We start from the raw sequence: 26,097 nt of genomic DNA, 5'->3' as shown, positions 1-26,097 counted from the left end.
CAATGCATCCATATGGAAGAAGGAGACACATTCATAACTAGAGTGCAGAGGCCTGCCCGCCGTCCAGCCATAAATGGAGCCCCATCTGTGCAATAGCCCACCATTCGATCCCATTGAATCTGTTTTTCGTCACTATAACCATGCAGCACACTGAACATCCCCTGTGCCGTTTCATGCTCGGGAATTGTGAGACAGAACAATGTGTCCTTGTGAATAGCATCCCCCAACATGTATAGCAAACAAAAGTAAATTCATGGGCAGTTTGGCCCTCACAGCTAACATCCATTTGGAGAGCATAAACTGGGGAGTTTTTGAGTCGTTCAGTCAAGAGTTCCTCTTGATTGCTAGCAATAGCATACATTCTTTGTTTAACAGTGTTATCTGTTGATGTGAGTTTCTGTGCCTCGGCCTCCCGACACATTCGTTTTCACCATATCAATTGTGGCCGGTAATATCAAAGTCGCTGCAATAGTGTGTGGTTTCATAGCGTAGTGGGCCTAGCCATTCACCGTGGGAATGATTCAAGTGCAACAGTCAAGTGTGGCCTTTTCCCCCATATCTAAGGGCGCTCTCTTGTTCAATTGTATCTTTTAACCACATGGCAATGATTTTGAGATACAAAGATGATATTATAATGTACTGTATATTTTTTTCTTCAGGATTTTGGAAATTCTCCCACGACCACATTTTCATGTTGTCGCAACCCCTAGTTTGGGAACCGCTGACCTAAGCCATTTAAACGGGAACAACCATTTCAGTAAAGGGTGCAAAACATCTATATAAACGATTGGATTAGTTTACAAAAATGTATGATATTTATCTTTATGTAGTATGAGATTAATTCAACAAATTACTCAATGCAAAAACACAGATATATATATATATATATATATATATATATAACATTTTACAATCCTTTGTTATCATAACTTACAAAAAATTTAGTTGATGTGACTTCTCATTTAGTTCTGAGTCAGTACCACATAAACATTTTAAGTAATAATGACTTACCCTTGACTTTGAGTTCAATTTACTATAAGTATTTTAGTAAAAAAATGTACAGTGTAGTTGGCTGCAAGTTGAAATACTGAAATGGCTCTCTAAAGTGACAATTGAGTTAACTTTATAGACTATGACAATATATTGCACAACTGGCTGTGAAGAAAATGGAGAATAGGCCTACATAAAACTCTAAACGCCAACAAAAACAATCATTGGATAAATGATGACTTATTACATTCAAAAGGGTCATGATCTGTCGGATATGCGCACCATAACTGCTCTCTCTCTCTCTTCTCCTCCGCGTGCACGCGCATCGAATTAATCTCGGCTTTTCCAATGAAATCCGTTGGAATTAAACAATCAAAGAGGGGGAGAGATAGACGACCCCATGACGCGCAGTCCCTGGAGACGCATGGAGGGCGACAGTGGGTAATCCCAGGGAGAAGGATCACTGCGCCGCCGATATTAAAAGCTGTAGGCGATACTCCATGCCGGTGGGGTGGATATTTGGACAGAACACAGGAATTGATCCCTTGATTGGGTGACTGAGCTACGCTGGGGACTCTTCTGGAGAATCGAGTTCACGTTGGGAATAGCAGCCAATTCGATGGATTTCAGGCGCGCAGAATGAACCGCGAAAGGGAAAGATGGGACGTGGGCACGCCGGGGACTTTGTTGGCAATTTTGTGGAATTCACGCAGCGGCACTATGGAGCCTTTATTTTCTCTGAGCTGCTCTCAGAAGGCCTTCACAGAGGTGAAGGAAGTTATGTGAGCTGAGCTTGCAGTAGAATGGTCCTCCTCGGATGGGGCTCTGAGGAAAGGCGATGGCAGCTTTTCACCACAGCAACCCAACGGACAGGGACATCAGGAGAGTCCTCCAAAAACTTTTAATCATGCTCTCTCTGGGAATCATCTGTGTCGCTCTCTTCTACTTCCTCGCGGGATGCTGCGAGTCGGACATAAGTGAAAACTCCATCTCCCACAGACCCGCCAGTGAGTTTATCTTATCGGGATGGTATCATGACATAAACGGGAAGTTGTATAAGGACTTTGTAATGGTACAGGATGAAGATGGATACCCAGGAGCCGGGGAAGGGAGCACAATAATACCGTTTTTGGAGACTAATAACTCGGATAAAGATTGGAAGGCGACACGGCGGTTACCCCAAGCTCTCATTATAGGGGTGAAGAAGGGTGGCACGAGGGCTCTTTTGGAGTTTCTCAGGCTGCACCCGGACATCCGCGCGCTGGGCTCTGAGCCGCACTTCTTTGACCGGCATTACGCACGAGGCTTGGACTGGTACAGGTACATATCATGGTTGTCATTAGTTACCACAGCCACATAGTCATAAACCCCGCCCAATTCTACAATTGATCTTCTTAAAATGTGATTTTAAACCTAACCTTAGCCTTAAATTAAAACCAAAACGCACTTTTTTGATTTCATGAATTCTTACCATATAGCACATTTTGACTTTGTGGCTGTGCTATCTAGTGGAAACCACATATCATGTGGATGTGTCCGTTTTTTAGAAAGGGAGTTGATGTCCAATGAATTTTGTTTGAGTGCATTTCAGTACATTTAACTCCATATACATGTTTTTGCCTCAGTGCAGCTTCACCTGTAAATCAGAAGGTTGTTGTTTGTTGCTTTATAACATTTGATGCCATGCATGGTGGAATTGATTGGTAATTAATTTTAGAGAACGATTTGCATACAGAAAGTGCCTACAGAAAGTATTCACACCTCTTGACGTTTTCCACATGTTGTTGTCTTAGCCTGAATTGAAAATTGATTAAATTGAGATTTTGTGTCACTGGCCTACACACAATACCCCATAATGTCAAAGTGGAATGATGTTTTTTTTTTTTGTCAGTAAGTATTCAACCCCTTTGTTATGGCAAGCCAAAATCAGTTCATGAGTAATAATGTGCTTAACAACTCAGCCTAGCTGCTAGCTAGCTGCCTATTAAGCTATCAGTGTTTTCTTGAGGACTTGAAGGCAGCCCGCAACGTGATTAGCCATTGCGGCTGGGACCGCGCATTGTCCTGGGCTTGTGGCTGTCTAGATCCCTGCTGTTCGTTGTTGTTGTTTCCAATCTTCCCTGTCTGTAACTGCGAGGAATAACAGAGTAACCTACGTTGTTACCATGACAAAGACCAAAGCCAGCGGGAGTACCGTTGAGGACAGTGGTGTCTCTCTATCACAGGTAAAATATATTTTAAACAAACAAAAAGAGTTCTACAAGCAGATGTTACAACAACAAGAAAATGCACAAAAAAGTGTTTTTTTTCCAAATACTGGTGGAGTCAACTAATAAAATAATGGACGACCTGACCAGAGAGGTCCAGGACCTGAAGAACAGTTTGCAGTTCTCCCAGGGTCAGCTCGATGAGGTGAAACAGGAGAACGGCAAGATGACAGCAATCTGTAAGTCATTGAGACAGGACAGCAGTTCTGTATGTGAATCCATGATAACAATGACAGAGATATCAGATTATCTCGAGGGACAATCAAGGCGGAACAACATGGTTGTGGACGGAATTGCACAATCGCCACATGAGACCTGGACGGAGTCTGAGGACAAAGTGATGGAAATTATCTTGGAGAAACTCAAGATGGACCACAGGAAATATTGAGGTGGAGCGCGCCCACAGGACTGGAAAACCCACCACCACCAGCCCAGGTGACAGGCCCAGGCCGATAGTGGTCAAGTTCCTGAGGTTCAAGGTAGCTGTTCTGGAAAGAGCCAAGAACTTCAGAGGAACGTGTATCTTCCTCAACAAGGACTATCCTGAAGCTGCGTGCAAGAAGAGGAAAGAACTTATCCCAGCCATGAAAGCTGCCAGAAAGCTCCACCCTCCCTCCCAGAAGCCTGGAAGGGATTAGAGAGCCAAGCCTGTGGGTTCGTAGCTTCAACCCCGCAGCACACACACTTACACACACCAACTGATTAATGGATTGCTGAACGTACACTACCGGTCAAAAGTTTTAGAACACCTACTCATTCAAGCGTTTTTCTTAATTTTTTACTATTTTCTACATTGTAGAATAATAGTGAAGACATCAAAACTATGAAATAACACATATGGAATCATGTAGTAACCAAAAAAGTGTTAAACAAATCTAAATAGATTTATATTTGAGATTCTTCAAATAGCCACCCTTTGCCTTGATGACAGCTTTGCACACTCTTGGCATTCTCTCAACCAGCTTCATGAGGTAGTCACCTGGAATGCATTTCAATTAACAGGTGTGCCTTCTTAAAAGTTAATTTGTGGAATTTCTTTCCTTCTTAATGCGTTTGAGCCAATCAGCTGTGTTGTGACAAGGTAGGGGTGGTATACAGAAGATAGCCCAATTTGGTAAAAGCCCATATTATGGCAAGAACAGCTCAAATAAGCAAAGAGAAACGACAGTCCATCATTACAAGACATGAAGGTCAGTCAATATGGAACATTTTAAGAACTTTGAAAGTTTCTTCAAGTGTAGTCGCAAAAACCATCAAGCGCTATGATGAAACTGGCTCTCATGAGGACTGCCACAGGAATGGAAGACCCAGAGTTACCTCTGATGCAGAGGATAAGTTAATTAGAGTTACCAGCCTCAGAAATTGCAGCCCAAATAAATGCTTCACTGAGTACAATTAACAGACACATCTCAACATCAACCGTTCAGAGGAGACTGTGTGAATCAGGCCTTCCTGGTCGAATTGCTGCAAAGAAACCACTACTAAAGGACACCAATAAGAAGAAGAGACTTGCTTGGGCCAAGAAACACGAGCAATGGACATTAGACCGGTGGAAATTTGTCCTTTGGTCTGGAGTCAAAATTTGAGATTTTTGGTTCCAACCGCCGTGTCTTTGTGAGACGCAGTGTGGGTGAACGGATGATCTCCGCATGTGTGTTTCCCACCGTAAAGCATGGAGGAGGATGTGTTATGGTGTGGGGGTGCATTGTTGGTGACACTGTCTGTGATTTATTTAGAATTCAAGGCACACTTAACCAGCATGCCTACCACAGCATCTGCAGCGATATGCCATCCCATCTGGTTTGGGCTTAGTGGGACTATCATTTGTTTTTCAACAGGACAATGACCCAACACACCTCCAGGCTGTGTAAGGGCTATTTTACCAAGAAGGAGAGTGATGGAGTTCTGCATCAGATGACCTGGCCTCCGGTTTGGGATGAGTCGGACCGCAGAGTGAAGGAAAAGCAGCCAACAAGTGCTCAGCATATGTGGGAACTCCTTCAAGACTGTTGGAAAAGCATTCCAGGTGAAGCTGGATGAGAGAATGCCAAGATTGTGCAAAGCTGTCATCAAGGCAAATGGTGGCTATTTGAAGAATCTCAAATATTTAATATAGTTTGATTTGTTTAACACTTTTTTGATTACTACATGATTCCATATGTGTTATTTCATAGTTTTGATGTCTTCACTATTATTCTACAATGTAGAAAATAGTAAAAATAAAGAAAAACCCTTGAATGAGTAGGTGTTCTAAAACTAGTGTATATTATTTTATCTTGCTTTGTTTGCTCTTTTCCATATTATATCTATCTCTGATAAGCTACCCAGGAAAGGGCTGAAATTAGCCTATATTAATATATGTAGCCTTAGAGATAAGGTTTATGAAATCATTAACTTTCTAACATCAGATAATATTCATGAATTTGCCATTTCTGAGACCCACTAAGATAATTAATGTGTTAATACAGCAGCAATACAAGGATATAACGTCTATAGAAGAGACAGCAATGCTTATGGGGGAGGTGTTGCTGTATATATTCAGAGCCATATCCCTGTAATGCTTAGAGAAGATCTTATGTCAAGTGTTGTTGAAGTGTTGTGGTTGCAGGTTCACCTACCTCATCTAAAGCCTTTTCTTTTGGGGTGTTGCTATAGGCCACCAAGTGTTAATAATCAGTATCTAGATAATATGTGTGAAATGCTTGATAGTGTATGTGATGTAAACAGAGAGGTCTACTTTCTTGCGGACCTGAATATTGACTGGTTTTCATCAAGCTTCTCACTGTAACCAGAGCCTGTAATCTGGTTCAGGTTATTGATCTACCTACCAGGGTGTTTACAAACACTACAGGAACAAGATCATCCACATGTATCGATCACATTTTTACTAATACTGTAGAACTTTGTTCTAAAGCTGTATCCGTACCCATTGGATGCAGTGATCACAATGTAGTGGCTATATCCAGGAAAGCCAAAGTTCCAAAAGCTGGGACTAAAATAGTGTATAAGAGATCATACAAAATATTTTGCTGTGACTCTTATGTGGATGATGTTAAAAATATTTGTTGTTCTGATGTGATTAATAAGGAGCATCCAGATGCTGCACTTGATTAGTTTATGAAATTGCTTCTTCCAATTACGGATAAACATGCACCTGTTAAGAAACTAACTTTTAGAACTGTTAAGGCTCCATGGATTGATGAGGAATTGAAAAACTGTAGATTTGGGGCAAAAGGAGTGGCTAATAGGTCTGGCTGCACATCTGACTGGCTAATTTACTGCAAATTGAGAATTATGTGACTAAACTCAACAAAAAGAAGAAGAAACTGTATTATGAAGCCAAGATCAATGATATAAAGAAAGATGGAAAAAAACTTTGGAGTACTTTAAATGAAATTATGGGCAGAAACACAAATTCAACTTTCATTGAATCAGATGGCTTATTCATCACAAAACCATTTGATGTTGCCAATTACTTTAATGATTACTTAATTGGCAAAGTGGGCAAACTTAGGCAGGAAATGCCAACAACGAACAGTGAGCCATCGTACTCATGCATAACAAAAACTAATAATGAAAGAAAAGCATTGCAAGTTTGAATTTTGTAAAGTTAGTGTGGGAGAGGTGGAAATATATTGTTAACGATCAATAATGACAAACCTCCTGGCATTGACAACTTTGATGGAAAGCTACTGAGGATGGTAGCTGACTCTATAGCCACTCCTATCTGTCATATCTTTAATCTGAGCCTAGAGGAAAGTATTTGTCCTCAGGCCTGGAGGGAAGCCAAAGTAATTACGCTACCCAAGAGTGGTAGAGTGGCCTTTACTGGTTCTAACAGCAGACCTATAAGCTTGCTGCCAGCTCTTAGCAAACTGTTGGGAAAAATGGTGTTGAACCAAATACAATGTTATTTCTCTGTAAACAAAGTAACAACAGACTTTCAGCATGCTTATAGAGAAGGGCACTCAACATGTACTGCACTGACACAAATGACTGATGATTGGTTGAAAGAAATTGATAATAAGAAGAATTTGGGAGCTGTACTGTTAGGTTTCAGTGCGGCCTTTGATATTATTGACCATAACCTGTTGTTGAGAAAATGTATGTGTTATGGCTTTTCAACCTCTGCTATATCGTCGATTCAGAGCTATCTATCTAATATAACTCAGAGGGTTTTCTTTAATGGAAGCCTCTAATGTCAAACATGTAAAGTTTGGTGTACTGCAGGGCAGCTCTCTAGGCCCTCTACTCTTTTCTATTTTTACCAATGACCTGCCACTGACATTAAACAAAGCATATGTGTCCATGTTTGCTGATGATTCAATCATATACGTATCAGCAACCACAGCTAATGAATTCACTGAAACCCTAAACAAAGAGTAGCAGTCTGTTTTGGAATGTTTGGCCAGTAATAAACTGGCCCTGAATATCTCTAAAACTACGAGCATTGTATTTGGTACAAATCATTCCCTAAGTTCTAGACCTCAGCTGAATTTGATAATGAATGGTGTGGCTCTTGAACAAGTTTAGGAGACTAAATTACTTGGTGTTACCTTAGATTGTAAACTGTCATGGTCAAAACATGTAGATTCAATGGTTGTAAAGATGGGGAGAGGTCAGTCCGTAATAAAGAGATGCTCTGCTTTTTTGACACCACACTCCACAAAAAAAGTCCTGCAGGCTCTAGTTTTATCTTATCTTGATTATTGTCCAGTCATTTGGTGAAGTGCTGCAAAGAAAGACATAGTTCAGCTGCAGCTGTAATCAGAGGGCTAATATAAATACTATGCATGCCAGTCTCTCTTGGCTAAGAGTTGAGGAAAGACTGACTGCATCGCTTGTTTTTCTAAGAAACATTAATGTGTTAGAAATGGCAAATTGTTTGCATAGTCAACTTACACACAGCACTGACACACACACTTACTCCTCCAGACATGCCACCAGGGGTCTTTTCACAATCCCCAGGTCCAGAACAAATTCAAGGAAATGTACAGTATTATACAGAGCCAGGAGTGCATGGAACTCCCTTCCATCTTATATATCGGAAGTGAACAGCAAACCTGTTTTCAAAAAACAAATAAAGCAACACCTCACGGCACAACGCCCTTCCCCCATGTGACCTACTTGTTGTGTGTATGTACTGACATGTATGTGTAACTGATAGATGCACACACACACACACTACATGTTCATATTTTTAAATGTAAATTGTAAAGTCTTTTGTCTGTAATATCTTTTTCGTTATATGTCGACTAGCTGTTGCATTGCAGTCGGCTAATGACTGAATAAATAAATATAAGTAAATAAAATAAAATGCTCACTCTGTGTGCAATAATAGTGTTTAAGATGATTTTTGAATGACTACCTTATCTCTGTACCCCACACATACAATTATCTGTAAGGTCCCTCAGTCGAGCAGTGAATTTTAAACACAGATTCAACCACGAAGACCAGGGAGGTTTTCCAATGCCTCGCAAAAAAGGAACCCATTGGTAGATACAGTTGAAGTCGGAAGTTTACATACACCTTAGCCAAATATATTTAAACTCAGTTTTTCACAATTCCTGACATTTAATCCTAGTAAAAATTCCCTGTCTTAGGTCAGTTAGGATCACCACTTTATTTTAATAATGTGAAATGTCAGAATAATAGTAGAGAGAGTGATTTATTTCAGCTTTTATTTCTTTCATCACATTCCCAGTGGGTCAGAAGTTTACATACACTCAATTAGTATGCGGTAGCATTGCCTTTAAATTGTTTAACTTTGGTCAAACATTTCGGGTAGCCTTCCACAAGCTTCCCACAATAAGTTGGGTGAATTTTGGCCCATTCCTCCTGACAGAGCTGGTGTAACTGAGTCAGGTTTGTAGGCCTCCTTGCTCGCACACGCTTTTTCAGTTCTGCCCATACATTTTCTATAGGATTGAGGTCAGGGCTTTGTGATGGCCACTCCAATCCCTTGACTTTGTTGTCCTTAAGCCATTTTTCCACAACTTTGGAAGTATGCTTGGGGTCATTGTCCATTTGGAAGACCCATTTGCGACCAAGCTTTAACTTGTCTTGAGATGTTGCTTCAATATATCCACATAATTCTTCTTCCTCATGATGCCATCTATTTTGTGAAGTGCACCAGTCCCTTCTGCAGCAAAGCACCCCCACAGCATGATGCTGCCACCCCCGTGCTTCACGGTTGGGATGGTGTTCTTCGGCTTGCAAGCGTCCCCTTTTTCCTCCAAACATAACAATGGTCATTATGGCCAAACAGTTCTATTTTTGTTTCATCAGACCAGAGGACATTTCTCCAAAAAGTACGATCTGTGTCCCCATGTGCAGTTGCAAACTGTAGTCTGACTTTTTTTATGGCGGTTTTGGAGCAGTGGCTTCTTCCTTGCTGGGCGGCCTTTCAGGTTATGTCGATATAGGATTTGTTTTACTGTGGATATAGATACTTTTGTACCTGTTTCCTCCAGCATCTTCACAAGGTCCTTTGCTGTTGTTCTGGGATTAATTTGCACTTTTCGCACCAAAGTACGCTCATCTCTAGGAGACAGAACACGTCTCCTTCCTGAGCGGTATGACAGCTGCGTGGTCCCATGGTGTTTATACTTGCATACAATTGTTTGTACAGTTGAACGAGGTACCTTCAGGCATTTGGAAATTGCTCCGAAGGATGAACCAGACTTGTGGAGGTCTAAAATCTTTTTTTCTGAGGTCTTGGCTGATTTCTTTTGATTTTTCCATGATATCAAGCAAAGAGGCACTGAGTTTGAAGGTAGGCCTTGAAATACATCCACAGGTACACCTCCAATTGACTCAAATTATCTTAATTAGCCTATCAGAAGCTTCTAAAGCCATGACATCATTTTCTGGAATCTTCCAAGCTGTTTAAAGGCACAGTCAACTTAGTGTATGTAAACTTCTGACCCACTGGAATTGTGATACAGTGAATTATAACTGAAATAATTGTTGGAAAAATTACTTGTGTCATGCACAAAGTAGATGTCCTAACCGACTTGCTAAAACGATAGTTTGTTAACAAGAAATTTGTGGAGTGGTTGAAAAACAAGTTTTAATGACTCCAACCTAAGTGTATGTAAACTTCCGACTTCAAATGTAGGTACAAATACATAAAGCAAACATTGAATATCCCTTTGAGCATGGTGAAGTTTTTAATGACACTTTGGATGGTGTATCAATGCACCCAGTCATTACATAGTTAAAGGCGTCCTTCCTAACTCAGTTGCCGGAGTGGAGGGAATACATCACAGTACTGAGTGCCACTCTCCATATTTTCAAGCATAGTGGTGGCAGCATCATGTTATGGGTATGCTGAAAACGGTTGCCTAGCAATGATCAACAACCAATTTGACAGAGCTTGAAGAAAATAATAATGGGCAAATGTTGCACAATCCAGGTGTGGAAAGCTCTTAGAGACTTACCCAGAAAGACTCGCATCTATAATTGCTGCCAAAGGTGCTTCCACAAATTAGTGACTCAGGGGTGTCAATACTTACGTAAATGAGACTGTACAACCACTGTGCAGCCACTGTACAACCTACAACAAAAAATAGATCTAGGAATAATGTTTGTTGTTGTTGTCATACCCAAACAGACCCATGGCCAGTACGTAGAGGTCTGGCAGAGAGAGAGAAACACTGCCATCTGGCCATGCTAGTGTGTGTGTGTGTGTGTGTGTGTGTGTGTGTGTGTGTGTGTGTGTGTGCTAAATGACTAAAATGTAAAAATGTCTGGAAGAGTTCTCACAGAGCAGTCATCTCTGCAGCTGAGGCCAGATGTTACCGTAGTCTGATCCTAGAGTCCCGCACACAACACACACACACACACACACACACACACACACACACACACACACACACACAATGAGTGTGCATGTAACATAAACTCTCACTACGTGACAGATTAAACATTGGATTTAAATCTCATCATCTAGGTTATGTGGAATTAAATGGTTGGTTTAGGATGCAGTGGTGTAAAAGTACTACTTAAGTATTTTTTTTTTGAGTATCTGTACTTTACTTTACTATTTATATTTTTAACAACTTTTACTTTTACTCCTCTACATTCCTAAATAAACTTATTTACTTTTTACTCCATACATTTTCCCTGATACCCAAAAGTACTCGATGCATTTCTAATGTTCAGGCAAGACAGAATTATGGTCCAATTCACACACCTATCAATATAATGCATTGTCATCCCTACTGCCTCTGATCTGGCGGACTCACTAAACACAAATACTGCGCTTGTAAATTATCTCTGGGTGTTGGAGTGTGCCCGTCTGTCTGTTAATAAAAATAAAAAAAACGAAAATTGTGCCATCTGGTTTGCGTAATATAAGGAATTTGATATTTAGCATTTACTTTTATTTTTTACTACAGTATGACAAATAGCTGCGTTTTCCACCACTGTACTAAAGTACACTTAAAACCCTTTAAAATACTTTTAGTCAGGTAGTATTTTACTGGGTGACTTTCACTTTTACTTGAGTCATTTTCTATTAAGATATCGTTACTTTTACTCAAGTATGACAATTTTGTACTTTTTCTTCCACTGGTGATGCAATATGCTGTAACCTCTGACAATGTGATTTAATTGTCAGAGGGTCAGTAGGTGAGATTGATTGAAAGTTAGAGCTGTGTTTTCGGTGTTTTACCAACATGATAGAGGTCACTAATGAGGGTATACAAACACGCATGGACGCACACACACCCCTTCCTCACTCTGTTCCTTCCTCTTTTGCAGACACACACACACGCACACGCACGCACGTGTACCACGTCTCCATTGTGTGTGAGTGTGTGTGTGTGTGTGTGTGTCTGTCGGTGTGTGTGTGTGCGTGTGTGTGTGTGCGTGTGTGTGTGTCTGAGTGTGTGTGTGTCGGTGTGTGTGTGTGTGCGTGTGCGTGTGTGTGTGTGTGTGTGTGTGTGTGTGCGTGTGCGTGTGTGTGTGTCTGAGTGTGTGTCTGAGTGTGTGTGTGCGTGTGTGTGTGCGTGTGTGTGTGTGTCTCAGTGACATCCCAGAGTGATAGCAGATTGTCCCGTCCCCAGGACCAGATGGGGCTCTGAGAGTGTCAGGCCACTTGACATCACTGCCAGGCCTGGCAGGTTGACCCCTGACCCCAGGTCAGTTTACCCTCATAGATAATGACGAGCACCCAGTCACACCACATAATTAACCAGTGGGGTATATCATTATATCAGCATATCTATCATTGGATACAACTCAAGGAAGATCTCAGTGTATGTAGACCGGCTGTGCCCACCGTAGGAAGCGTTGCTTTTTTGTTGTTGCTTTCAAACAGGCATTTATAGATTTCAAAAATGCATTTTTGTCTGTGCACCATGCTCTCATCTGCTTTAAGGACACTTCAGATGTCTATCGCTGACAGGAACCACTCTCAACCAGGCAGGCAGAGAAGAGCTAGTGTCTAGAAGAGGACTGGGCTTGGCTGAGGTTTTATCCTGACACTGTCTCAGATCCATAGCTTTACTTTCCTCCCAAGGCCTGACCTTGGCTTGATGTGATCGCTAAAGCTGTTAGCCCTGTTCAGTGTGTGTGTGTGTGTGTGTGTGTGTGTACGTGTTTAACTAGAATAGTACTCTAAGAGAAATTTGACCAACTGGGGACATTTTGTTGGTCCCCACAAGGTCACATGCTATTTCTAGGTGGTTTAGGCTGGCTGGTTCATGCTTGAAGGCTTGTTGTTCAGTGCTGCCTCTGTGTTCTTGTGAGGCCATAGGGTAACAACTCTCCTGTTGAGTGGCATGCATTGATGCTAAATGACTACAATGTAAATGTATATATACACTGAACAAAAATGACTGGGAATACAGATATGCATCTGTTTGTCACAAATACCTTTAAAAAAATGGTAGGGGCGTGGATCAGAAAACCAGTCAGTATCTGGTGTGACCACCATTTGCCTCATGCAGCATCTCCTTCGCATAGAGTTGATCAGGCTGTTGATTTTGGCCTGTGGAATATTGTCCCACTCCTCTTCAATGGCTGTGCGAAGTTGCTGGATATTGGTGGGAACTGGAACATGCTGTCGTACACGTCAATCCAGAGCATCCCGAACATGCTCAATGGGTGACGTCTGGTGAGTATGCAGGCCATGGAAGAACTGGGACATTTTAATCTTCAAGGAATTGTGTACTGATCCTTGAGACATGGGGCTGTGCATTATCATGCTGAAACATGTGATGGCGGTGGATGAATGGCACGACAATGGGCCTCAGGATCTCCAAAGATTTTTATAACTAAACCAAGATAGACCACAGCCTGTCGTTTCAAATGGGAACAAATTAGTCATAATGGGCAGAACAAGCAAGGAGGTGGGCAGAGCCAAGCACAAGCTAGCGAGATCCTATTGGCGCTTTCTAGCATGAATTTGCATATTTTCGTTAGGGAACGCCTACTCTGTGAAGTGCGCGTGTGCAATAACTCAATTCGCCTTTGCACTCCTTCTAAACAACGCAATTTTTAAAAACTTGGTAAAGGGTCAAGTCTACAAAACGACAAGCACGCAGATGAGCTTTCCTTCGGTTGTGCAAACCCACAGTTTCATCAGCTGTCTGGGTGGCTGGTGTCAGATGATCCCGCAGGTGAAGAAGCTGGATGTGGAGTTCCTGGGCTGGCGTGGTTACACGTGGTCTGCGGTTGTGAGGCCAGTTGGACGTATTGCCAAATTCTTTAAAACGAAGTTGGAGGCAGATTACGGTAGAGAAATTAACATTCAATTCTCTGGCAACAGTTTTGGTGGACATTCCTGCAGTCAGCATGCAAATTGCACGCTCCCTCAAAACATGAAGCATCTGTGGCATTGTGTTCTGTGTCAAAACATTTTAGGGTGGCCTTTTATTGTCCCCAGCACAAGGTGCACCTGTGTAATGATCATGCTGTTTAATCAGCTTCTTGATATGCCGCACCTGTCAGGTGGATGGATTATCTTGGCAAAGGAGAAATGCTCACTAACAGGGATGGAAACAAATTTGTGCACAACACCGGAGAGAAATAAGCTTTTTGTGCATATGGAACATTTATTTTACTTCAGCTCATGAAACATGGGACTAATACTTTACATGTTACGTTTATATATTATTTTGTTCAGAGTTACAGCTAGAGATAATGGAGTGTGTAGTTTGGGTCTCATTTTCTTAATCAGTCATCAAATATGTATCGTCTTTTGATATAGTAATTGTGTTTCTCTCACTGTATATGAATCTGTCTTTACACATCCTATGGTCAGTATCACAGGTATAGATAGATGACTGTGTTACAATCACTTTGTTGTTTACTAATAATTCAACATGGCAGCCATTCAGAGGTTTAGATACAGTGGGGGAAAAAAAGTATTTAGTCAGCCACCAATTGTGCAAGTTCTCCCCCTTAAAAAGATGAGAGAGGCCTGTAATTTTCATCATATGTACACGTCAACTATGACAGACAAATTGAGATTTTTTTTCTCCAGAAAATCACATTGTAGGATTTTTTATGAATTTATTTGCAAATTATGGTGGAAAATAAGTATTTGGTCACCTACAAACAAGCAAGATTTCTGGCTCTCACAGACCTGTAACTTCTTCTTTAAGAGGCTCCTCTGTCCTCCACTCGTTACCTGTATTAATGGCACCTGTTTGAACTTGTTATCAGTATAAAAGACACCTGTCCACAACCTCAAACAGTCACACTCCAAACTCCACTATGACCAAGACCAAAGAGCTGTCAAAGGACACCAGAAACAAAATTGTAGACCTGCACCAGGCTGGGAAGACTGAATCTGCAATAGGTAAGCAGCTTGGTTTGAAGAAATCAACTGTGGGAGCAATTATTAGGAAATGGAAGACATACAAGACCACTGATAATCTCCCTCGATCTGGGGCTCCACGCAAGATCTCATCCCGTGGGGTCAAAATGATCACAAGAACGGTGAGCAAAAATCCCAGAACCACACGGGGGGACCTAGTGAATGACCTGCAGAGAGCTGGGACCAAAGTAACAAAGCCTACCATCAGTAACACACTACGCCGCCAGGGACTCAAATCCTGCAGTGCCAGATGTGTCCCCCTGCTTAAGCCAGTACATGTCCAGGCCCGTCTGAAGTTTGCTAGAGTGGATTTGGATGATCCAGAAGAGGATTGGGAGAATGTCATATGGTCAGATGAAACCAAAATATAACTTTTTGGTAAAAACTCAACTCGTCGTGTTTGGAGGACAAAGAATGCTGAGTTGCATCCAAAGAACACCATACCTACTGTGAAGCATGGGGGTGGAAACATCATGCTTTGGGGCTGTTTGTCTGCAAAGGGACCAGGACGACTGATCCGTGTAAAGGAAAGAATGAATGGGGCCATGTATCGTGAGATTTTGAGTGAAAACCTCCTTCCATCAGCAAGGGCATTGAAGATGAAACGTGGCTGGGTCTTTCAGCATGACAATGATCCCAAACACACCGCCCGGGCAACGAAGGAGTGGCTTCGTAAGAAGCATTTCAAGGTCCTGGAGTGGCCTAGCCAGTCTCCAGATCTCAACCCCATAGAAAATCTTTGGAGGGAGTTGAAACTCCATGTTGCCCAGCGACAGCCCCAAAACATCACTGCTCTAGAGGAGATCTGCATGGAGGAATGGGCCAAAATACCAGCAACAGTGTGTGAAAACCTTGTGAAGACTTACAGAAAACGTTTGACCTGCGTCATTGCCAACAAAGGGTATATAACAAAGTATTGAGAAACTTTTGTTATTGACCAAATACTTATTTTCCACCATAATTTGCAAATAAATTCATTAGAAATCCTACAATGTGATTTTCTGGATTTTTCCCCTCATTTTGTCTGTCATAGTTGACGTGTACCTATGATGAAAATTACAGGCCTCTCTCATCTTTTTAAGTGGGAGAACTTGCACAATTGGTGGCTGACTAAATACTTTTTTTCCCCCACTGTAGGTGTTCTGTTTAGATCTGGAGAAGAAAGGCTTCCACAAGCAGGACTCCAATGACAGATTCCAATTAGTGGTCTTTCCAGAGTCATATGTTCTCACGTGGCTGTGGTTCACTTGCAATTCAGATTAACTCGTTAAAAGAAGCAGCGCATCAATTTATACCCATGGATCCCGGGCTTGACGTTGGACATGTGCGCCTGTGTTTTTACACAGGAATATAATTGCCATGCAAATGTCTGCTGATCTTCAGAAGGGGTGTGTTCAATGAGATCATGTCCGACAGGAAAGGGAATCTAGTGGATTCTTTGAATGCATGGTTTTTGAATGGGAGAGTGAAAACTGGGCTAAGAGTAGGGGTGTCTGAATTCTGTTATGGCATATTAATAGTGTTATAAAGGGGAAATATATGAGTGTCTTGGTTACTGTGTGTGTGTGTGTGTGTGTGTGTGTGTGTGTGTGTGTGTGTGTGTGTGTGTGTGTGTTTGTGCTCCCACACATTTATCTATCTCTATATTAAATCGAGCCCAGGTGTGGCCCATCCAGCCATCCCAGTACTGTACAGTGTGATCTGATCTCCATAAGGCCCAGACGGCCGGGGTGATCTAGCCCTCATTAAGGCTCTCTCTTGGGGGTTGAGGAGGGCAGGCAGGGGGGGGTCTGGGCCCAGCTATGATGGATGTCTGCTGGAAGTGGACAGGGCAACGCTACAATGGACTGGAGCCTTAATGGTCCCCAGTGCAGGGAAATGGTTGAGTGGGCGCTCAGTCCAACACACACAGACACACATACAGTTCCGTTGAGCACACACACACACACACACACACACACACACACACACACACACACACACACACACACACACACAGCACGGGGGTGATGGGACTCCAGAGGCTTCCCCAAACCCCACCTGCTACCCTCGGCCCAGCTGAGACCCAGGCCCATCGTACCCCCTCCTCTCTCTCACACTTTACCCCCCACTCCTCCAGGATCAATACCTACCTGCACAGGGGCTGCTCGGGCTAGTCCCCATAGCCTAGGAGCGGCGGGAGAGTGGGGGTATGGAGCTCCACAGAGAGATGCAGAGAGGGAAGACAAAAGATCTTCAAAGACAAACAAGCGAGAGGTTGTAAACCTGCTAATCTCTCTTTTCATCAAGAGCAAATGGACGACATGATTACTGTAACACAGTACACACGGGGAACTGTGTCTCTGTGACAACAATAGAGAGAATACAGAGAATACGCTCTGTGATAATGTTATGGTATCTTAATGCTAATAAGGTAATGGGGTTCTGTTCCACTGGCAGGCATGGGATGCATCCAGGCACACACACACGCACATGGGTGTGTGTGTGTGTGTGTGTGTGTGTGTGTGTGTGTGTGTGTGTGTGTGTGTGTGTGTGTGTGTGTGTGTGTGTGTGTGTGTGTGTGTGTGTGTGTGTGAGTGTGAGAGGAGTGGCCGAGGTTAGAAGAACAACAGCACATGGCTGAATAATGTGAAATCATGTGAAACCCATGTGTTTTTGCAATATTTCACATATGAGATTTCAACAACACTGTACCCTAACCATAGCCTTATTTTTAATATGTTAATATGTGTCCCAAGCAATACGTCTGACCCTGGTGGCACTGCAGAAACATCGATCCACTCCCAACCAAGAAGTTGCAAGTTCAAATCCCCAAATAATTACTGTATACTCTACGTCAAGTGTCCTTCAGCACTGCTAGTGTAACGTCGATGTTACATTGGTGATGATAATTGTACAATTACAGTGGGGAAAACAAGTATTTAGTCAGCCACCAATTGTGCATGTTCTCCCACTTAAAAAGATGACAGACAAAATGAGATTTTTTTTCTCAAAAAATCACATTGTAGGATTTTTTATGAATTTATTTGCAAATTATGGTGGAAAATAAGTATTTGGTCAATAACAAAAGTATCTCAATACTTTGTTATCTACCCTTTGTTGGCAATGACACAGGTCAAACGTTTTCTGTAAGTCTTCACAAGGTTTTCCTTGTTTTTCAGTCGTCCTGGTCCCTTTGCAGAAAAACAGCCCCAAAGCATGATGTTTCCACCCCCATGCTTCACAGTAGGTATGGTGTTCTTTGGATGCAACTCAGCATTCTTTGTCCTCCAAACACGACGAGTTGAGTTTTTACCAAGAAGTTCTATTTTTGGTTTCATCTGACCATATGACATTCTCCCAATCCTCTTCTACCTATGATGAAAATTACAGACCTCTCTCATCTTTTTAAGTGGGAGAACTTGCACAATTGGTGGCTGACTAAATACTTTTTTTCCCCACTGTATTTACTTGATTCTGGGCATATTTTAGCTAAGTGCAGAAATGGATTCCTGCCATTAAGTCTGTGGCCGTATCTCTTTTACGCGCACAGATCTGGTGGTGTAGCTGCACTGTAGCAGGAAGTTTCAAGTTGCTAGCGACCAAGAAGTTACGAGTTCAAATCCCTTTTGAAGTCCCAATTTTGTTCACAGGAAAAAAAATTATACAATATTTTACAGTAATTTATACCAGACTACAGCAGCATACTGTCATTTTATAGAGATAGCACCTTCAAGTTGTTGTATATATTTAATTAATTTTTTACAAAAAGTAAAAGTGCTGAAATGTATTCTTGGCAATAATTATAATGCCAATCTCCATTAAGTTGCTCTTAGACCTGGTGGCTCAGCAGGAATTTCAGATAGCTAGCACCCAAGAGGTTGTAAGTTTAAATCCCAAGTGAGGTTGAGTACCAAGTAATCAGCATACTGTCAATTAACACCTTAATTTAGCTGTAGAAATACAGTAATGTTGTTGTAGATGTACTGTATTTTCACCGCAACTAGACAAAAACCTAAATGGGACCATGACACAACGTTCTAGGGACGTCACTGGAACAAAGCGGGAACTAGACAAAACCTCCATGGGACCATGACACAACGTTCTAGGGATGTCCCTGGAACAAAGCGGGAACTAGACAAAAACCTCCATGGGACCATGACACAACGTTGTAGGGACGTCCCTGGAACAAAGCGGGAACTAGATAAAAACCTCCATGGGACCATGACACAACGTTGTAGGGACGTCCCTGGAACAAAGCGGGAACTAGATAAAAACCTCCATGGGACCATGACACAACGTTGTAGGGACGTCCCTGGAACAAAGCGGGAACTAGACAAAACCTGCAGCGGAACATGACTGTTTAAATTTAATTAATATAAATTATGCCTTTTAAAGTAAAGTATTCTAACATTTGTCATTTCAACTTTCACATGTGCTCAAATGTTGTGGGGGAGTGAAACCTCATCCACAAGAATCCTGTCCTCTCTATGTCCCCTCTCTCCTCTCTCTCCCCCTCCATCCCTCCATCTCTCCATCATCCTTCATCATCATCATCATCATCATCATCATCATCATCCCCAACTGTCTCCTCAAAATGGATCCCATAATTATTAGCGAAATATGACGCAGCAACCGGGGAAATAACAGGTGTGGTCAGCGAGGTGTGTGATAGGTGTACCTGGGTCTCCATGTGGTCCGGTCGGGCCCAGGAGTCATTGCTGATGTACCTGCTTCTCTATGTGGTCCGGTGGGGCCCAGGAGTCATTGCTGCTAAATGAGGACCATCTGCTAGTGTCGAAGTGATAGGATGTGGTGTGATATTTATATAGCCCTGTGTATGTGTGTGTATGATTGTGTGTGTGAGTGTGTGTGTGAGTGTGTGAGTGTGTGTGTGTGTGTGTGTGTGTGTGTGTGTGTGTGTGCACGTGTGCTCATGCTTTTCAGTATCCCTCTATGATTGCTGTAGCCTTTACAAGGCCTTCGGAAAGTATTCATACCCCTTGACTTCAAAATGGATTAAAATTGATTTTTTTCTCTCTCACCCATCTACAAACAATACCTCATAATGACAAAGTGAAAACATGTTTTAAGAAATGTTTTCACATTTATTGAAAATGAAATACAGAAATATTTCATTTACATACAGTAAGTTTTCACACCCCTGAGTCAATACATGTTAGAATCACCTTTGGCAGCGATTACAGCTGTGAGTCTTTCTGGGTAAGACTCTAAGAGCTTTGCACACCTGGATTGAACAATATCTGCACATTTTTCTCTTAAAAATTCTTCAAGCTCTGTCAAGACAGCCATTTTCAAGTCTTGCCATAGATTTTCAAGCCGATTTAAGTCAAAACTGTAACTAGGCCACTCAGGAACATTCCCTGTCTTCTTGGTAAGCAACTCCAGTGTATATTTGGCCTTGTGTTTTAGCTTATTGTCCTGCTGAAAGGTGAATTTGTCTCCCAGTGTCTGTTGGAAGGCAGACTGAACCAGGTTTTCCTCTAGGATTTTGCCTGTGATTAGCTCTATTCCGTTTCTTTTTATATATATAAAATAAAATAAAACCTAGTCCTTGCCGATGACAAGCATTCCCATAACATGATGCAGCCACCACCATGCTTGAAAATAGTGGTTCAGTCTGCCTTCCAACAGACACTGGGAGACAAATACACCTTTCAGCAGGACAATAAGCTAAAACACAAGGCCAAATATACACTGGAGTGGTACTTAGTGATGTGTTGGATTTGCCCCAAACATAATGCTTTGTATTCAGGAAATAAAGTTAATTTCTTAGCCCAATTTTTTTGCAGTTTTACTATAGTGCCTTATTGCAAACTGGATGCATGTTTGGAAATGTTTTATTCTGTAGAGGCTTCCTTCTTTTCACTCTGTTATTTAGGTTAGTATTGTGGAGTAACTACAATGTTGTTGATCCATCCTCAGTTTTTTCCTATCACAGTCATTAAACTCTGAAACTGTTTTAAAATCACCATTGGCCACATGGTGAAATACCTGAGTGGTTTCTTTCCTCTCCGGCAACTGAGTTAGGAAGGACACCTGCATCTTTGTAGTGACTGGGTGTATTGATACACCATCCAAAGTGTTATTAATAACTTCACCATGCTCAATGCGAGGCATGTCTCCCTGGTCTTTGTGGTTGATTCTGTGTTTGAAATTCAGTGCTCGTCTGAGTGACCTTACAGATAATTGTATGTGTTGGGTCAGTAAGATGAGGGAGGATGATTTTTATTTAATGAGCATGGCCTTATTTCTATTACAGCATATTGGGTGACTGTCATTCATATTCCATTCACCCAGCTCAATGTAACATCTATAGGTTTAGGCTACTATATGATACTGGAATTTTCCCTGTACCCATCATACAATGTAGGTGCACAGGTCGAGAGAATTGAGTAATCCAGGTGACAGACAGTGACACATTCAACACCGCCTTGCACACTCTTGCCAGCATATAGCTGATACAGGGTGTAATCATTAGTCCAACAGTTGCAAATTAGAGTTTCCATTGGACAAATTCAGGTATGTTTATCCCCGTTTCGTTCCTCTTGCTTCCGTTTAATAAACTTTTTTTCAACAGAATCGGCGGAATGAATACACCCCTGATCACACGCAAACACAGTTCACTTTCATAGCAGCCACATACAAACAGCATGATCACTTTGCTCTTTGTATATATAATTCCTTCTCGCAACTATCTACCCGCTCTCCTCCTCTCACCTTTTCCCTTTGCTTGTGGAACACAACAGCTGTCTGTGACTGGGCGACAAAACCTTTCCAAGCTAAACCATATCATGACTGCTAACCGCTACGCACAGCCTATATCGTTGTCACCTCACAGTCAACATCGCTACTAGAACTAACTCGTTTGTGTATAATCATGCAGTACAGTGTACAGTCAGAACGCAGTTTAGCAGTTACACCGGCGTGCCCCGGTGGCAATAAATTAATAAAAGCTTACCTTGACTTGGAAGAGTTCCAGTGTTGCATAGCCATAGCCAGCTACCTAACATAGCATCCCTCTCTGTTTGAGCCTGGTGTTTGGGTAGCTAAAAAAAATATAGCTAGCTCTCTCTCTCTCTCTCTCTCTCTCTCTCTCTCTCTCTCTCTCTCTCTCTCTCGCTTCTCCTTAAATTTGTTCAAAACTATTCAACTGTTGTCTTTCTCTCTCTGAGTCAACTACTCACCACATTTTATGCACTGCAGTGCTAGCTAGCTGTAGCTTATGCAGTACTAGATTAATTCTCGGATCCTTTGATTGGGTGGACAACATGTCAGTTCATGCTACAAGAGCTCTGATAGGTTGGAGAACATCCTCCGGAAGTTGTCATAATTACTGTGTAAGTCTATGGAAGGGGGTGAGAACCAAGAGTCTCCTAGGTTTTGTATTGAAGTCAATGTACCCAGAGGAGGACAGAAGTTAGCTGTCCTCCGGCTACACCATGGTGCTACCCTACAGAGGGCTGCTGAGGCTACTGTAGACCTTCATTGCAAAACAGTGTGTTTTAATCAATTATTTGGTGTCGTGAATATATTTAGTATAGTTTTCTCTAAAAATGACATTTTTTATGAAATTCACTAAGGAGGATGGTCCTCCCCTTCCTCCTCTGAGGAGCCTCCACTGTGTGGGGTATAGAGATGAGGTAGTCATTAAAAAAATGGATTATAGTCCAACTTATTATGTGACTTGTTAAGCACATTTTTACTCCTAAACTTATTTAGGCTTGCTATAACAAAGGGGTTGAATACTTATTGACTCAAGACATTTCAACTTTTCATTTGTAATTCATTTGTAAACATTTCGAAAAACATAATTACACTTTGACATTATGGGGTATTGTGTGTAGGCCAGTGACACAAAATCTCAATTTAATCCATTTTAAATTCAAGCTGTAACGCAACAAAATCTGGAAAAAAGTCAAGGGGTGTGAATACTCTTGAAGGCACTGTGCGGCCACTGTACAACCACTATACAACCACTGTAAAACCACTCTCCAACCACTGTACAACCACTGTACAACCACTCTCCAACCACTGTACAACCACTCTCCAACCACTGTACAACCACTGTACAACCACTGTACAACCTACAACATATATAGATCTAGGAATAATGTTTGTTGTTGTTGTCATACCCAAACAGACCCATGGCCAGTACGTAGAGGTCTGTGTATTGTATAATGAGAGCTTCCAGTCATTACATTTACAGATGGCTTTAATACTCAAAGTTATACAATTTAAACACTAAACAGACTGCATCTATCGCTCTTTCTTTCTTTTTTTTCCTTTCTCTCCCTCCCCCATCCCCCAGGAGTATGATGCCCAAGGCCTTGGATGGCCAGGTCGTCGTGGAGAAGACACCGCGTTATTTTGTTACCGTGGAGACCCCGGGACGTGTACACTCCATGTCGCGTGACGTGAAGCTGATTGTGGTGGTCCGAGACCCTGTGACCCGGGCCGTCTCTGACTACACCCAGATCATCTCCAAGACCCCCCACATCCCCACCTTCGAGACACTCGCCTTCAAGAACCGCACCAATGGTCAGAATTATAGTGATGCATTTTTATTTGTATAGGCCTATGAATAAAGGAATGAATTAATGGATGGTTGGATGGATGAATGCATGAATGAATTAATTAATTCATTGATGAATGAATGACACAAAAACATAGTTTTTCCCTAATCAAATGCAGTACCCACACAAAGACTATATTCTTCAGTCCTGTCTTCAGTCCTCCATTCTAAGTCTAAAACCAGTAACTGTATCTTGTCTTGGTCCCAGGTGAGATAGACTCTCTGTGGAGCCCTCTGTGGATCGGACTGTACGCCCAGCATCTGGAGCGCTGGCTGGCCTGGTTCCCCCGAGCCCAGATCCATCTGGTCAGTGGGGAGGGCCTCATCTCCGACCCAGCTGGAGAACTAGGAAAGGTCCAGGACTTTCTGGGCCTACAGAGGATTGTGACGGACAAGCACTTCTACTTCAATAAGACTAAAGGTTTCCCCTGCCTGAAGAAACCGGAGGGCAGCAGCAAGCCCCACTGCCTGGGAAAGACTAAAGGCCGGACACACATCTCCATTGACCCGGAAGTGATCCGGAGACTGAGGGAGTTCTACAGGCCGCACAACCAGCGGTTCTACCAGATGACTGGCCAGAACTTTGGATGGCAATGAGGACTCAGTAGGGATACCAAGGTGAAACATGCATCCAGAGTAGCAAAGACACTCAGGCATGGTTCACAGGGACAGACATGAATGCCATTTTGGACATGCGGGACAAATCTAACAAGACCAACTACAATCCACAGTATGTGCTCTCTGATTACAACCTCGTTGATGCCTGGCGAGCACATAATCCTAAAGCAAAAGAGTACACTTTCTACTCAAACAGGCATAAATCATTCTCACGAATCGATTTCATAGTGTTATCTACACCTCTATTTTCTTTAATCAAGAAAATAGAAATTCGACATATGAGCTTGTCTGACCACCCTGCTTACTACTGCCTACTTCAAATTTCAGAATCTCCTAAAAGACCCACAAGATGACGTTTCAACGTTTCATTGCCACAAAATCCTACATTCTGTGATCAATTTGAAATTGAGCTAAATTCATTCATAATGATCAATACAAATTAGGTTGATGACCCCCAGGATTCTATGGTATGCCACCATAGGTTTTTCTTAAAGATAATACATTTGTATCTGGGTTGAATAAATCACAATTAAAGAAGATATCATAATTGGAAATGTTGTTAACTGTTAGAGCATTCTCAACAAACACTCTTTTCAGACCAGGTAGCTATTACTCTTTCCAAAGTCAAGACATAACTTAATTTATTGATAAGACAGAGAGCAGAATTTGCCATCCATTGAGTAAGACTCAACCATTACTTCCATGGTAATCATCCCAGTCGTTTACTGGCCAACAAGCTACGCAGTAATAAATGATTAGCTGATATAGCAACTATTGAATCTGAAACAGGGGAATTACTATCAGAACCCAAATTAATCAATCAAAGATTCTCCTGCTTTTATAAATAACTGTACACCTCCGATTGTAAATCCACACCAAGTCCTTTCTAAAATAATAAAGAACTCTTCTCTCAACAGAGGAAGCCACCTCACTGGGATCCCAAATCTCTCTCAATGAACTCAAAGGGGCATTGGATAGCATGAATAAAGGCAAATCACCTGGATGGGACGGTATTCCTCCTGAGGTCTATTTAATATTTTGGAATCAATTAGGTCCACTATTGCTCGAAACGATTAATACAGCCGTTCACAATGGTTCATTTGGAAGAGATGTGAACACAGCACTAATTTCACTTTTATAAAAAAAAGGTAAGGATGCCACCTGTTGTTCTCATTATTGCCCCCTATCTTTGATAAACCCAGAAATGGCTACATACAGAGTGATGACATAGACACATACAGAGTGATGACATAGACAGAGTGATGACATAGACGGAGTGATGACATAGACAGAGTGATGACATAGACAGAGTGATGACATAGACACATACAGAGTGATGACATAGACACATACAGAGTGATGACATAGACAGAGTGATGACATAGACGGAGTGATGACATAGACAGAGTGATGACATAGACGGAGTGATGACATAGACAGAGTGATGACATAGACACATACAGAGTGATGACACATACAGAGTGATGACATAGACAGAGTGATGACATAGACAGAGTGATGACATAGACAGAGTGATGACATAGACACATACAGAGTGATGACACATACAGAGTGATGACATAGACAGAGTGATGACATAGACACATACAGAGTGATGACACATACAGAGTGATGACATAGACAGAGTGATGACATAGACAGAGTGATGACATAGACAGAGTGATGACATAGACACATACAGAGTGATGACATAGACAGAGTGATGACATAGACAGAGTGATGACATAGACACATACAGAGTGGTGACATAGACACATACAGAGTGGTGACATAGACAGAGTGATGACATAGACAGA

General features: G+C 41.9%; 1 protein-coding gene across 1 annotated transcript; it reads left to right on the top strand.

The window, feature by feature from the left end:
- Nucleotides 1-1,828: 1,828 nt before the first annotated feature.
- On the top strand, nt 1,829-24,259 carry LOC311147301 (heparan sulfate glucosamine 3-O-sulfotransferase 6-like; the record flags this gene model as incomplete). Its single annotated transcript, XM_084183987.1, has 3 exons — nt 1,829-2,310; nt 23,399-23,628; nt 23,871-24,259. The coding sequence occupies 3 exons, from the start codon at nt 1,829-1,831 to the stop codon at nt 24,257-24,259; spliced, it is 1,101 nt and encodes a 366-aa protein (XP_084040113.1).
- Nucleotides 24,260-26,097: the final 1,838 nt, after the last annotated feature.

Source organism: Coregonus lavaretus (genome assembly GCF_964263955.1).
Source record: "Coregonus lavaretus genome assembly, chromosome: 1".
In the NCBI taxonomy this organism is placed as follows: Eukaryota; Metazoa; Chordata; class Actinopteri; order Salmoniformes; family Salmonidae; genus Coregonus; species Coregonus lavaretus.
Note: the sequence above shows the minus strand (reverse complement) of the source record. Positions and strands in the feature narration are given on the sequence as shown.